This window comes from Passer domesticus, chromosome 16, assembly GCF_036417665.1.
Source record: "Passer domesticus isolate bPasDom1 chromosome 16, bPasDom1.hap1, whole genome shotgun sequence".
In the NCBI taxonomy this organism is placed as follows: domain Eukaryota; kingdom Metazoa; phylum Chordata; class Aves; order Passeriformes; family Passeridae; genus Passer; species Passer domesticus.
The window spans coordinates 4,206,116-4,221,915 of NC_087489.1; the positions used below are offsets into that span (position 1 = coordinate 4,206,116).

General features: G+C 43.6%; 1 protein-coding gene across 11 annotated transcripts in view; it reads left to right on the forward strand.

Moving 5' to 3' along the window:
- PTPRT (protein tyrosine phosphatase receptor type T) overlaps positions 1–15,800 on the forward strand; it is a 445,906-nt gene that overhangs the window by 340,907 nt on the left and 89,199 nt on the right. For all 11 annotated transcript variants that reach the window (XM_064391854.1, XM_064391853.1, XM_064391856.1 and 8 more), the window contains exon 12: positions 11,923–12,196. In XM_064391854.1, the coding sequence (XP_064247924.1) occupies positions 11,923–12,196 (274 nt within the window). The remainder of the gene's footprint in view (positions 1–11,922; positions 12,197–15,800) is intronic.

The window sequence follows — 15,800 nt, forward strand, 5'->3', positions numbered from 1 at the left end:
AAGGACCTTGGCTTTTTTGGAGGATCATTAAGGATGATTTACTTAATTGAAGCAGCTCCTTTAGGCACTTAAAATGGAATGGGATGAGTCTGAGCACAAGTCCCTGGCCGTGTCTCTCCCAGGAGTGAGGGTGCTGAGTTCACAGGACAAGTGGCCCTTCCTTCTCTGCTGCACATGGCAGGAGATGTTCACACAGGCAGGTGCCCCTCGGTGTGTCTACAACAACAGAAAAACACAATAAAAGGGAAGATGAGCAAGCCCTGCTTTGCTGTTGCAGACTAAGACATTTCAGGGTTTAATTATACTACAGGTATATAAATTCCGGAAACATGTTAATGCTCCCGTGATTAAAATTATAGAGGGCCTAATTGAAAAAGCATAAACCGAATTGAAGAATTCCTAATTATAGTTTGCTTTGAGGTGTTAATTTCCTCCATAATGAATGCATAATTTCTTGGAACTAGAAAATGGGGTTGCTGCACCAGTGCGTGGGATGCAGATGGAATGAAGGGATTATCATAAATGCAGCCAGACAATCCTCAGGAATAAACCTCTGCAGCCATGATGCTCTTCTATTTCAGCTTTCCTTGCACTGTGGTTTTCCAAAGCAAAAGGCAGAGCCAGGAACGGTGAAGGAACGGTGAAGGATTTGCTTGCAGTGCAAAAGGAAGGGGAAATAGGGCTGGTGTCATTCAAAGCAGTCATAGTGCAAAAGGGGAAGGCAAGGAGAGAGGCAGAATGTGGAAAAGTCAAACAGTAAAAGAGGAGGAAATGCCAATTTCCCTTGTGATCCACCTTGACAGATCCCTAAGGAGCTGCAGGAGCTGATGTTGATGCAGTTTGAGGGCTTTTTTCTGCCAAAGGACACAGCCTATGTGTAATGTTTGCTCTTTTGTAAAAAATACTCGGTTTTGAAGGGAGTTGGTGGACTACAGGATTATCAGACACAATCTCTTAACATTTAAATCCATCCCATTCCCACTGTGGTGGGGTGGGAGGTGTTTATGGATGAATTTCTGCAGAGAAGTTCTTATCCTTGGGACTTTCCCACTCCCTCTATCCTCAATTTCCCTTTATTCTGGGCCAGGAGATGTTGTAGTGAAGGCACCATTTTAGATTTCTCCCTGGTATCAAAAGGATGGCAATTTTGCACTTTCTGAAAAGCAAAATATATCCAGAAAAGGTGGAAAGGAACTGGTGGATACTTCTGCAGCTTCAGGGGCTGAAAGTCTGTGTTAGGCTTCCCCAGGAGAACTCATCATCACTGCACATTGACCACAGGAGTGGGAGTAGTGAGTAATGAAGTTTATCAGAAGGTTGTAAACAGAGCAGCTTCCCTCTTTTTTCCTAGTGTTTTTCTTAGCCTCTTAATTTAAAAAATATCCAAACAGACATGACCTCAATAAAATTATGTTTCTGGTGTTTTCTAGTATTCTCTCTTAAAAAAAGACAGCAGATTCTTCTGTGTGGGTTTCCCCTGCAGAGTCTGGTAGCTGTGGCTGTGGAAAAGGCAGAGGAAGATTGAATTCCCTGCTAGATTATTTCTGCATCCAAATGAACCTACTTTGATGGAAGCCATTGGAAAAACCCAAATTAATTCTGACTGAGAATATATGCAAATTGTCCCATTCTCTTGTTCAAGCTGCTGCTTTTATGGAGGGCATGGCAGAAGGTGCTGGACAGTCCCAGTAAGGGTTTGCCATGGTCTCTCCTTGCCATGCAGGTTGTTCAAGAACCACTTTGGCTCTTCTTGTCCTTGAAAAATCCTCCTGGTCTTCAACCAGCACTTGCTGAGGATGACAGGACCTCAGTCAGTGATGCCTGTCTAATACAAAGCAACATTAACAAAACAGAGGTGAGGTTTGGCTTCTTTTTTCATAGATTAAACAGATGGCAGGTGGCTCAGGAGGGAAGAGACACCTCCAAAGCCACTCATATCAGCTCCTGTTGCAGTGAAAGCTGTATCTGTCTGCATTCATTATCTTTAATCTGCCAGCAGAAAACAGCATCGAACTGGAGAGAGGGACTGGGCCAGTTCCACCAGGGAGCAGCAGCTATTATGGCTAATCTGGGTTGCAAGCCAGGTCAGGCTTATGGAGATGGTTGAGATAATGGAACACAGAGCTTTGAAATGCCCTCTGGTTCTTTTTTTTAATTTTTTCTATTTTTTAAATTTTTTGTTCACTTCCCAGAAGATTAAATAGAGATTTTAAAGCATTTAAGAGAGTACAAGTAATATGACATATGTACAAGTAAAGATGCAGGAGCAGCATCCTGGTGGGCTGGGGATGGTCTTTCTCAAAACTGAATTGCATCTTTTATTAGGGCAAATGATACAGCTGGGGAAAAAGGCCTTTTTTCAGTATACAAATCCTTCTTCATGGTCAGTGAATACAGCTGTGCTCTGAGCAGCTCCTCAGGTTTTGTGCATGTTACCACATTGCTGTTTGCTGTGGACAGGTGCTGTGGTGGTGGCCAGACTTGCTTAGAGCTATATGGGAATATTTGGATTTTTGGATACCTTTCCATAGCCTCTTCAATCAGAGAAGAGTCATGGTGGGTGCAGCCTTACGAGGTTGGAAACACTGATTTTAGTAGGCATGTTTATGTGTAGGTACACCATAGGTGCACAGAGGGGTGTTTAGATGTGCACATATAGAATCACGGAAGCACAGAATGATTTGGGTTGAAGGAATATTAAAGTTCACCTGGTTCCAACCCCCTGACACCTTCCCCTATCCCACGTTGCTCAGAGCTGCATTATTTAATCAGTTATTATTGGCACAATGTTGTTAGTCGTGTTTATGGTTCTGTTGCATCTTTCGTGTGGTGTAATTTTAAGACAGAGTCAGTGTCCAAACTCCTCTTTCCCAGCACTGTCTGCTCCTCTTTTATCACTGCAGGTCACATCTCTAGCGATGCTCAGAAGTCACATTTTTCTCCTTTTTTCCCCCCGATTTGAAAGATTTGGTAGGAATAGCATGTGTTCAGCCTGGATACTCCAGACTCCATTAGAAAGGACATATTGGCTGGTGGGTGGATGGAGGAATATTGGACAGCAAAGTGTGGATTTGTTTACATACAACTGATGCTGTGATATCAGACAGAGTCACATTCCCCATGCCACTGTTTATATATCTGCAACAGTGGGATAGTTACTGTGCCTCAGGGGTCTGCCAGGATAAAACATATGCAACCCACAAAGGCCATGGAATATTTGACATTACACTGTCATTTTTTTTTACTAAAAACCCCATCTAACCACACCAAAAATCCCAAAAACCCCAAGCAACCCAAACCAAACAACAGCCCCCCACACACACCTTCCAGCAGAGTTTTCATTTTTTCAGTCAGCTGTGGGAGTTGAATGTGAGACTGCAAAGGAATTTCAGACAAAGCATCCTGGCCAAAGACAGCATTTGTTTGAGTGACACTGGCAGGATGCTTTTCTGCAAATACAAACATTTTGTTTGGGTTTGCTGTTTCCTCAGGCCTGACACAGTGCACAGCTCCTGAAATAGATGCCACTGCCTGTCCCACAGGCAGCTCAGCACAGACCCATCTCTCCCCTGTACAGGAACCAGGCAGTCATTAAACATCCCCACTTTTTCTAGAGCCCATTCCAATCACTAGAGAAACTTAACAAAGCTTGAAATGTTAGTGATAAAAGAATGCCCGTGTGAAAAGGATGACTCCAAATGGTTTTATCCAAGTGTGAAATCGTTACCTTTTGTTTCATGAATTTCAGGGTCTGACATGCCCTAGTAGTAAATCTGGAGCACTGAGCTGAATATGAGAGTGGAAGAAAATGTGAAGAGACTCTCTTCCCAGTCTTCTTGATTATTAAATGGAGTTCATTATTATTGGCTCTGTCTCAGCAGGTTTTTTTCATTGCAATGGCAGTAATTACCATCTCTTCTTCCTATGCCATTTTTTACAAATTTGGCTGAATTTGAATCTTTTTTTTTTGGGTATTCTTCAACTTTAGTGAACATCGTAGAAGAGTTGTTTAATTTAAATGACTGCTAAAAGAACACGCAAAAATAACTCCAAAATGAAGGCTCTGGTGTGAATAACTTTGCAATATGAGAGACTATTTCCTCAAGCAGCATCACTATTATCAGCTTTATTTTTGTGAATGCCTTGCAGATGCAAGCAAGCTGATTGATGGCAGTGCAGCCCAATATTCATGGGCTACTTTTTGAGTCTTTGAAACAGCCAAGCACATTCCAGAAGATGACACTGTAGAACAATCTCTTTTTTTCCTCTATTTTCTGCATGAAACTGTTTATTGAAAGCAAACCTTCACTTCAGCATATTGTATTCTGCATGGAGCTGTTCCAGAGTGCAGTGGAAACAGCAGCAATCTTTAATTGATTTTAATGTGTTTCGAATCTGTTCTTAAATAGACAGAAAATTGCAGAACAGAGCACTGGGTCCTGTCAGCGTGTCCTAGGTGGCTGTGAAACAGTTCATTATAGTTTGTGGATTAGTTTCAGAGCTTCTGATTAAAAATGCTACTGGAGGTACTGAGGGTGGCATTTTAGAATATGTGAAGGCAGTAACTCAGTTCTTAGGAATATATTGGCACCTGTTGCCACCCAGAAAACTTCATGAACTTGGAAGCTCGCTGGGGAGTTGACTCTTGGGTGCCTGAATGTTTCATTGCAGGAGGTGCCTGGTCAGGAAATTCACCCTTGGGGGCCAAGGAAAGCAGTGCTGCAGTGGGGGTCAGCATCAGCCTTTCCATCAGTTATCCCTTGAGATCTGTAAACTTTAGGGAATGTGTGTTATATAAAGCTTTTTTAGACTTGGATTGGGTTGAATTCTTTACAAAATCACCCATATGCAGATTCATGGTGGGGCTGGAGGCACATTGTGAGAAGGATCTATTTACAGTTTAGTGTCACCATTTTTTAGGGTAAATAATACAGAGCACTGATATATGAAGTACCTTTCTTCAAAATTGCCATTATTTTATTTCTTACTGTCTCTGTGGCAGAATTCGGGCTTTGATCTCGATATCTTTAAGAGGGGGAAATAAAGATGTTGATGCTACTCTTGTGTCTCAGTGTGCATCACTGAAGGCAGCTTGGCCATAAAACAAGCATCTGCACCTCCAATGGCTAATCTGAATTCTAAATGTGGGTGTCAGGCAGCACATCAAACCCTCTCCCATTCCAGTATCCTGGGAGATGGCTCCATACTGTCAGAATAAATGTGATGAACCTTCATGGATATATACAGATATACTTACTTTGGCTCAACCAAATTTAACAGGATCACAAGTTAAATGCAATAATCAAATGATAAAAAAGCTGGTGCTCAGTATTTGTAGCTGGAGACTTGAGTGGCACACAAGGGGGAGGAAGCTGAAGAGGTTGTTGTTCCCTCTATTTATTGTACCTTTGTCCCTATTCATGTGCTGCTGATGCCTTTTCTTTACCTCTATGAAGGTCAGACAGTATTTGGGGGTTATTTTCATGGGTTTTGATGGCCTCTTTGGAATAGTTGGATCTGTTCCTTCCATAGGATATGTGCAGGAGGGGAAATTCAACATCCAGCTGCTACATCCCACATGGGGAGGCACAAATCCTTCCTCCATTTGCTCCTTTTTGTCCTTCATTCTTTGAATTAAAATAACCAGTAACAAGGAAATCACTACTCTCTTATTTCCTGTAGCCTGTCAAAGAGTTACACTGGAAGTAATGTGTTCATGTGAGCTAGGAGTGGGAAGTTCCTGTTCTCTGTAGGGTGAACAACAAAACCAGCTCGCAGTAGTCTGCTAAAAAAAAAGCACTACAAGATCAAGTTGTACTAATTGCCACTTATTTTTGCTCCCTGGGAGAAAATAATATTGGAAATAATATATGGCTGATAATAAATTTATGTGTTAAATGAAAATATATTAAATCTTTATATGATGTGAACGAAAGTTTAATAACGAGATTGGTCCAGAGGGAGTACTCAGCTGCTGAAACATTGTTTCTTTTAAGCTTTAAAAATTCAGGTGAGTGGATCACCGCAAGGTTACAAAGAAATTATATTCCTTTTCCTACCCTCTCATTATCAAGAGTGCAGTGAATGTTTCACCTTGTTGATGTGTCAGGATACCAAAGTGCATGGGCCAGATGTTGGATGCTTTATGGAGAGCTCTCACTCAGCTTTTCCTCCCCATATTCCTATGCATCCTACATTCTAACTTTGAGACTGGTCTTAATACTTAATTTGTGGACAAGAGTTGTCTCAGTCCAACCTCAAAAAATAAAAAAAAAAGTCAAGATCAGGGAAAGGAGAAGCCTGAGGCAAACAGAGAGATCTCCATCACAGCAATGGGCTGTGACTGGGAATGTTGATTTTTTTTTTTTTTCACACTGAATAGGGAACTCATCATTTAAAAAATTACCTTGTAGATGGTGATAAGGGCACCTTTCATTCCTCTGCAGACAACACTTGTGCTGTGGCCCATTATGGTGGGTGCTTTTATCAGTGATTTACAGCCGAACTGTCAAAAACTTTAAAAAGCTTCTATTAAATTGATGTGGATTTATCTATCTGAGACCTTTGAAATTCATAAAGGAGCCCAGTTTTGGCCTCCTTTTCTAATCAGAGAGTGCAGCTGCACACAGGGCAGTCAGCTCCCCAGCCTCCCAGAAGGTCAGGCATTTGTTTTGTGGCCCAGACTTGAGAATCCCTCGAGAGCTGCCTGCAGAGCAGAGCCTGTGGATGTTTGGAAAGCAGTCCCTGGCGTTTTTTATGGGGACAGCAGCATTATTTGGCTGCACCAAAGTGGGCTGGGGTGGCACTGGGAGCACAAAACCCCTGCTAACCACCACCCTGCAGCACATCCATGTGTGTTTGATTGCAGTGTTTCCAAATGTGTCCTGACATTAAAAGCTGGAATGCAGGAGGTAGTGTGGCTGTATCATCTTTCATTTCACTGGCACTGAAGTTGTTATCTTGTGTAGGAGTTTGAATGCTCTGTTTTTGTTGTCTCTTTTAATGTCATTTCTGTGTGTGACACTGACTCTCATATCCAGCTGGGCGTTTGCAGCTGAGGCATTGATTCCTGCCAGGAGAGCCATGGTAGCTGATCCTGGCTGGGAGCAGCAGTTTTGAAGCCTGAGATGGGGAGAGCCCCAGGGGATCCATGCTACTGCCTACCTGGTAGATGGAATAAGAGCTATTAGAATAGTTTGGATATCTCCTCCTTATTTTCATTGCCCACTTGCTTTTTTTATCCTTCCCTCCAGTACCACATTTTGGAAAACCACTCCTTTCTCTGGTCTGTAATCACATTGATGATAGCAGGGATAGTAAATGGCAAAGGGGAGACCCTACTCAGCCCTGACCCAGAGCTGTGAGTGCAGCTGAAGGGCTTCTAGGCCAGGAGGGCAGATCCTACTCACCAACTTTATCCTGAGTTAGTGCCCAACCACGATCTTGGGGATTGTGGTGCATCCCACCAAGTTCCCACCTTCTGAGCAAAGCTGGGTTAGTTTTACTCTGCTGAGAAATGTGGTAGTAATGCAGATGGTTTGCTAAACTTTAGGGTGGGTAATGGGACATTTGCTACTCAGAATTCCCACAGCAATTCCCTTTGGGGGTAGGATTGGTGGGATTTTGCTCCAAGTTACAAGAGCACCTCAGTGCAGGTGTGGAAGCATTTGCTGTGCTGTGCAGCACTTCACGGGTTAATGCAGAGAAGTTGATCTCTGAAAATGCCCTAAAGGCAGGCAGAGAAATTCTGCTCCTAGGTATAAAAAAAACAGGAGAAGAAGAGCATAACTCAAAACAAAACAAAACAAAAAAACCCCACAATAATCGGGGGGAAAAAAAGGGTCTGTGCCAATCTGTGTCCCTGCTGGGGTGAGCTGGGAATCCTGCCCTTCTGGAGGGTCTAGATAGATCAAAATACTGGGATCAAAACTGAAAGTGAGACCCAGAGTAACCATCTGAAAGGGAACCAGAGCTCAGAGTGATAATTTTCAGCCCAAAGCAAGCTTTGAACTCAAACATGCTCGACCACTTCCTTTGAGAGTGGCCAGGCTCAGAGAAGGGTGAAGCTGGAGGGTGCTGGACCCCATACCAAGCAGTCAAGGCAAAGATGAGGGTGTAGTGTCAGTCAGTGTGAGCTGGTGCATCAGGGAGAAAAATGCCATGAAAGCAGTCAGCACCCCACCCCAAATGAGGGTTTTTAACCAGAGGGAGCAGTGACAGCAGTGCCAGCTCAGGTGCCTGTTCATGGACAGGGAAGCAGTGTTTGAGCAGGAGATGAAGAGGATTTTAACTTGAGCACAAAGGGGAGAATTGCTGCACCCCAGCTGAATGTTCATGAGCACACCGTTGTGCTTCCAGGGAACCTTGTTCATTTCAAAAGAATAAACATTAAAAGTAAAATTTCAGACCAGTACAAGAGTGAGTTATCCCTATGAAGGGAAGAAGTATGTTAACAGCTAAGTGGAAAGAAAAAGTGTGAAAGAATAGAGGCAGAAGAGTATCTGTGCTGGGTTCAGTTTAAGAAGTATCTGTGGCTGGGTTCTGTATGTATCAAAACTCCTGCTCATGATGAGAAGTGTCTGCAGTGCTCTAATGATTTGGGAAAGAGTTCAGTTACCTGGCAGTTCATGTCCCTGGGAGCTTCCCCTTCTCCAAAGACAGACAGTGCACCAGTTCATGGCTTGCAAGTGGGATAACTGAGAGAATGAGTGTCACCCTTAGGTCTGGGGAGAGAGGATGAGGGAGTTCTTGGACTCTGTCTGCTGAAAGCAGATTAATATATCTCTATATGTCACCATGACATATTTTATGAAAATCGTTTTGATAGGATTTTCTCCTGAGAAGCTGAGGACCCTCAGGAAAGAAATGTAAACAATAACTATCTGCTGCTGTGGAATGCAACAAGTGCATCTTTCATCCATGTGAGATGTTTCTATTCAATGACCAATCATGGTCCAGCTATGTGGACTCTCAAGCTTTCCTTTCCTCCTTTCCTTTCCTTTCCTTTCCTTTCCTTTCCTTTCCTTTCCTTTCCTTTCCTTTCCTTTCCTTTCCTTTCCTTTCCTTTCCTTTCCTTTCCTTTCCTTTCCTTTCCTTTCCTTTCCTTTCCTTTCCTTTCCTTTCCTTTCCTTTCCTTTCCTTTCCTTTCCTTTCCTTTCCTTTCCTTTCCTTCTGAAGGATTCTTTTTCTCTATTCTTTTAAGGATAGTTTTAATATAGCATTATAATATAATATAATATAATATAATATCGTATAATATAATATAATATAATATAATATAATATAATATAATATAATATAATATAATATAATATAATATAATATAATATATCATATCATATCATATCATATCATATCATAATATAATAAATCAACCTTCTGAAACATGGAGTTAAGATTCTCATCTCTTTCCTCATCCTGGGACCCTCAAACAAAACCATATCTATACATATATATTTGTTTATATACCTACAGGAAACATTTTCTATGACCAGAAAATGCAAGTGTTTAGGATTGGATGAAACAGGAACAAAATGTTTTTTAGGTTAGAAGGTATCTGGCAAATGTCCATAAAAGTGCCAGCTACAATTTTGCACATGGCTGACAAACAAAATGACAAACTTTCCCAGTAGTGTTGATTATTATGGCCAGAGAGAAGGGTCAGAATAGGAATGTACACTCCCAGTAAACAGTGACCAAACCAGCCCAGTATGATTTGCTATTGCTGAGCTGAGGAGAGGGCTTGTATTGAACAGGCTTGCAGCTCCCACTGCATCCTCAATGACAATACTTATAGTGTTGCTTGGAAACCTGTTTTTATCTTTTTAAAATTGTAAAACAAATATCAGAGACTGACTAAAATTATTTATTAAAGGCTCTGATGAACTCTAGGAGGAGGACAGCTTTCCAAAATGTTGATGGGACATCATTAAAGGCTGCAGCTGGTGCTCCTGCTACAGAATTCACAGAATCACAAAATGACCAGGTTGGAAGAGACCTCCAAGATCATCAAGTCCAACCCAGCCCCAACCCCTCAACTAAACCCTGGCCCCCAGTGCCACATCCAGGCTTTGTTAAACACACCCAGGGATGGGGACTGCACCACCTCCCCGGGCAGCCATGCCAGAGCTTCATCACTCTTTCCATGAAAAACCTTTTCCCAATATCCAAGCTGTATTTCCCTTGGCACAGCTGGAGGCTGTGTGCTCTGGTTGTGTCAGTGCTGCTGCAGACAGAGCCCAGCCCCAGCTGAGCACAGGCACCTTTCAGGAGCTGTGCACAGTGATGAGGGCACCCCTGAGTCTCCTTTTCTCCAGGCTGAGCACCCCCAGCTACATTAGCAAATGCCAGGGAAAGGACAGCTGTAGTGTTGAGTAACTCATAAATTGCTCCTGCTTGTACAGATTAGCTGGGATTGTGTCTAGCAGTGGGAGCCAAATGGTTTCCAAGTTCTTCCCTGCCTGCCCGGCTGTCAGCAGAACTTGAGCCAGATCCCCACGGGCCCCAGGACCTGGGAATTCAAAGCAGGAGCTGGGGCTTCTTCACTCCTGCGTGCTGCAGGAGCCAGAACACCCTTCCCATGGGAGCTTTGATGAACTATTGCTGTGCTGGAAATTCCCCAGGCCAGTCTTTGTGCAGCAATGAGCCTGTGAACGTGGGACAGTGATACACTGCGGGCTGGCCCCAATCTCTTCATGATCTCCTCTGTCTGCCTGAACAAAGGCCCAGCCTGGCACAGACAGGTGAGGGCAGCACATCTGAATAGCCTGACACCAAGCAAAATGACTGCAGCCCTATCTCTCTTTGTCAAGTGTGTGAGTGGTGTTAAACAGACAGTGAAACCTGCCTGGGCTATAGCAGCATGGAACTCCAGGGCTTTGTTAGCTGCCTGGGGAGGAAAGGGAAAAAAAGCCAGAATGCATTTGAATGCCTTGCAGGCTCTGAGCCTGGAATAGTAAGCTAGAAATAACAAGATTGCTATTATATATCATAATGGCCAAAAGCTTAGCAGGAATCAAAAAGGATTACTATTTCATAAAGTCAGAGAGACTATGAGGAGTTGTTGCTGTTTCTTGAAACAAAAGTGGATTGAGGGAGCTATAAAGCCACCTGCTCAGTACATAAACAGTCCTCGAGGGATGGAAGGTAAAAGGAGAGTTGCCATTGGGAATTAGAGAATTCTACACTGCAGGATATCCCAAAAAGAGGCCATAGAATACCGGAATGGTTATAGTTGGAAGGAAACTTAAAACCTATCCAGTTTCAACCTCCTGCCATGGGACACCTTCCACTGTCCCAGTTTACTCCAAGCCCTGTCCAACCTGGCCTTGGGCACTGCCAGGGGCAGCCAGAGCTGGGAATCCTGTGCCAGGGCCTCGCCAGGTCCTTATGTGGACACCAAGATATGAGGGAGGGCAAAAAAAAAGTGATGTTCAAGATTCTTTTTGGCCTAAATAGCTTTTTGCACCCTGAAACTGTTGCCACAGGCATCTGACACCATTGCCACCTGCTCATGCTCTCCTTCACTGCAGCCACTGTTTGGCCCAAGCAAAGAATTCATGTTTCACTTTGGTGGCTGAAGGAGAAACCATCTGCTGGCCAACATTCAGCACATTAATAATTCATTCTAGAGTGGATATTTTATTAGTTACTCCCTTTCCTAAAGAGTGACATGATTGAAATCTACACTTTCACAGAGGTTGATCCTGATTTACTCAATTAAACCAACAGAGCACATGGCCAGCATCTTGCCCCCACAGTGACTTTCAGTGGTCACTGGCCCTGCTACTGCTGTGCCAGGAGCTGTGCTTGCTGGGACGCCTCAGCTGCATGTTTCTGACTTTGCTCTACTCTTGTCTTTTTATTTATTGCTGACATTCAAGGCTCTGGGGTCTCTAATCTCCCTTTCTCTCTCCCTCCCAGTGTCTACCAGCTCGTTGTCAAGGAGGAGAAGCTGCAGAAAGCCCGGAGAGCTGCAGACATCATCGAGTGCTTCTCTGTGCCAGTGAGCTACAAGAATGCCTCCAGTCTGGACTCCCCACACTACTTTGCAGCTGAGCTGAAGCCCATCAACCTTCCTGTCACACAGCCCTTCACCGTGGGTGACAACAAGACCTACAATGGCTACTGGAATGCTCCTCTTTCCCCCCTGAAAAGCTACAGCATATACTTCCAGGCTCTTAGCAAGGCCAATGGAGTAAGTGCAGGGAAAATTGAGCTGCCTCTGTAGGTGTGACTGCCTCTCTCTGTCCTCCTCATCATTCTCCTTCCTTCTCGATTGGATGCTGGTTTAACTTCTCCTTCTTATTACCCTCTTACAGAAATCTGATGAAAATCAAGCATGCCATTACTTGCCCTTCACTCAAATCTCTCTCTGATGCTCAGATCCAATGAGAAATCTGTTGAGGACCCTGATTCTGTAAAGGCACATGTTGCCATGTGATTTACTAAGTGAGCTGCTTAGAATTTAGATACTTTTTTTTTTTATCCTTCAATAAGCATGAATGTCAGAGTAGGGGCTATTGTGCTTTTAAGAGCCATAATTGCAGTATCTTGATAGTTCACAGTGCTTGTGATTTTATGAATTTGGATTACCTTGCACTTGGCCATATCCTAATGCAGCCCTTGTGGTTGGGAGTTCCAGCTCGAGGAAGTCAGGTACTGCAGTGGGGACAGTCTGCATCTCTGTCCTACCCCTGTGCAATTCTATATTTTTATGTAGCTTTACTCTGTGATATTGGGTTTAAGATGCAGACTGCACAGGAAATGTAGCCCAGCCCATTCTCAGACTCAAATGACACACACAGTGCTACAACACACCCCATCCCACCACAGGAAAACTTCCCTCTTCTCTTCCAGCTGAGGATAATTTGTGACCTTTTACCTCCCCTGTTTCAGGCCAGATCCAGCCTCAGTGGATCACCTTCCTCCCCTTTGGCCCCCCAGCTGTTTTCCATTCATACAGAACACAAGAGAATTTGCCACTCTGGCCTCCTAAAGAGTCTTAGAACTTTAACAAGGCATCACAAATTTGGGTAGCAGAGTCTGCTATTATTAGCATGTTTGCCAGTGCTTTCAGAAATTTAATTTTAACATAGATAAATTCTCTACAATATCACCCCTGAGAGAGAAAAATTACAAAAATCAGTCAAAGGTGAACAGTGCAGGCTTTAGTGGCTTTTATACCTGAAATGCAGCTGCACATTGCAGAGGACTGGGATGGTTTCACAGGCTGGCAGTGCCAACGAGTGTTCACAACACATCTGAGTGCTGTGCACCCTTCATTTATCACCATTTTCCTGCAGAGTTTCAGTTGTGTGGCTGACAAGTACAAAATCTCTTCAACACTGTGCTGGTTTTCACCTTGGTTTCTTTCTAGTCAATACAGTTTCCTTCCAGCACTGCTCAATTAATTCAGTTTTAGATTTGCCTTTATAAAAGAAATAGTGAATATATGTATATGTCTTTCTGTTTCTAGTTAGCTCCCCCATGTGTGACAGTTAATTGCTAATGAATGGATCCCCAGGGAAGAAGAAACTTTATTTGCTTAAGTAGAATATAATGTTCCATAAAGGGGAAGTGTAGGCTTCCCTTGGATTCAGACAGCACTGGTGTTCCTGCTTTTCCTGCATCTCACCCTACATTCCAGCTGTTAAGGACTCAGAAAAGGATGACTTGCTTGGGCTGTCCTAACAGGAGGGCTTTTTTAGCAGAAGTTAATCAAATAGTCTTATTAGTCAACAGTGCACAGTTCATGGCACGATGAGAAGTATCCAGCCAGACACAGTGAACTCCTATTTGAGAAAGCAATTTCCTCCTGTGATAATAATTTATATTTCTACAGGATATGCTTTATATATCCTCAAAGTGTAGTGCTGTGGGTAAAAGTACAGAGGAAATGCCCAAGAGTAGAATATGGATCTTCAGAGGTGCAGCTTCTGTTCTGATCCCCTCTGGTTTGTGGTAAAATCATTAAGGCCCACATTTCAAATATGAAGGTCAATTTGCATTCATTCTTTTGCAGCTGTAAATATCAGGTTTTTGCTCCATTCCCAGAACTATTTGTATTTTAGAGTTCTGAGTTTTCACTTGTCTGTAACCTGAGCAGCTTTGACTGGTCTTGGAAAATCCTACAAATAATTACGGCTGCAACATGGCATTTCCATCCCTGGAAGTGTCCAAGGCCAGGCTGGATGGGATTTGGAGCAGTCTGGGATAGTGGAAGGTGTCCCTGCCATGACAGGGCATTGGAACTGGATGGTCTTTAAGGTCACTTCCAACCCAAACCATTCCATGATTTTTTATAAGGCACATCTGCAAAAAAACTGCAACAATAACAATTTAGCATGGTTAAAGTAGAGCCTTATGTTCCCTTACACATGAAAAAACATTGCCACTCATTTTTTCATTAGCATATTCCATAGTTTCATTAATCACTGACAGTTATGGAATGATGAAATTTCTTTCCACACCTGGAAGCTGCAATGGGAAGCCTTCATGCAGTGAACCAGAACATCTTCCTTTGGAAACAGACGGCTCTGGGGAGAGCTTAATTTCCAGAAAGAGCCTGGATTTGGTCAAAAAGCTTGATTAGGAGGAGGTTAGGAGTGCTGTAGGAGTTCTGCATTGTTTGAGCTCCTCTGTACACGGAGGGTTGTGCTCACTTGGTGTTCCCGTCTGCTCTGCAGCCATTAGCTCTGATTGTTACACTGAAAGGAACATAATTAACAGCTGGATGCAAAACAAGTGTAGCAAATTGCTGCAGAAGCAGATCACCAGCTCTTCTGCCATCTCTTGTGCACTGTTGTAGTTGTCTCAGAGTGTGAATGAAAAAGCTGTGGCTGGCTGGATCCATCTCCTGGGCACTTGGGTGCACTTTGGTCACTGTGGTGCTGCCTCCAGACTGGAGCCTGAGCAGAACATGGTGAGACTGAGTGGTTTTCAGCTTTGTTACACAAAATGCTTCCAAATCCTGTGAACCTCCCTCCCAGGCACTGCTAACAACCAGATGCTCAGCTGAAATGTGACACAGTTTGAAGTGAGAGAGGGGAGAAGGAGGAAGGGCACACAGAAACCCCAGGCTTTGTGGCTGTGGGATGGAGAAGCACCATTAGTTATTGCTTAGTTGATAGAAGGAGGCAGCAAAAGAGGTGGCACAGAAGCAGAGGGGACATTTGGCTTGGCTGTGCTCTGGCAGGATCTCCAGACACTGTCACAGCCATCCAGGTAGGGATCTGATGTTTGCTGCTTGTCCTGGTGCCACCTGCTACAGATGGCTGCCTCACAGAGCACGAAGGTTTGCTTGTCTGAAAACCTTTCCTGAGCTCAGCCCCTTTAAAACTCCAGTCCTGCCAGTATTTTTCCCTCTGAAAGGTGAGGCCAGGTTGACAGCCCCGTGTTACTCCTTATCCTTACACTGGCTCAATAATCAAACTGAGGTGCTGCAGGTTTGATTGTCCCCAGGTCTTTGTCTCTCTGCAGGTCTCTGGTTGCTGATCCAGCACCACACCCCAATGGAGAGAATTTTTGGCTGCTGTGTGAAACCTGCCTGAATTTTTAAGCAGCTCAAAAACAAGAGCTCCTTAAAAAAATCCTTTCTGGAGCTGCATTGTACCTCATTGAGTTAAAATGAAATTTGTAACAGCACAGTTGCAATCAATAACTCTTGGCCATTTTTCCTTTAAATGGGAGATGAGCAGGAGCCTGTGTAACACAGCTGGGAGTGATGGGGGGATGCTGCCAGCTGCTCTGCCAGCCTGGTGGTCCAACAAGTGACTGATGTCTTCAACCCAGAATTGTGA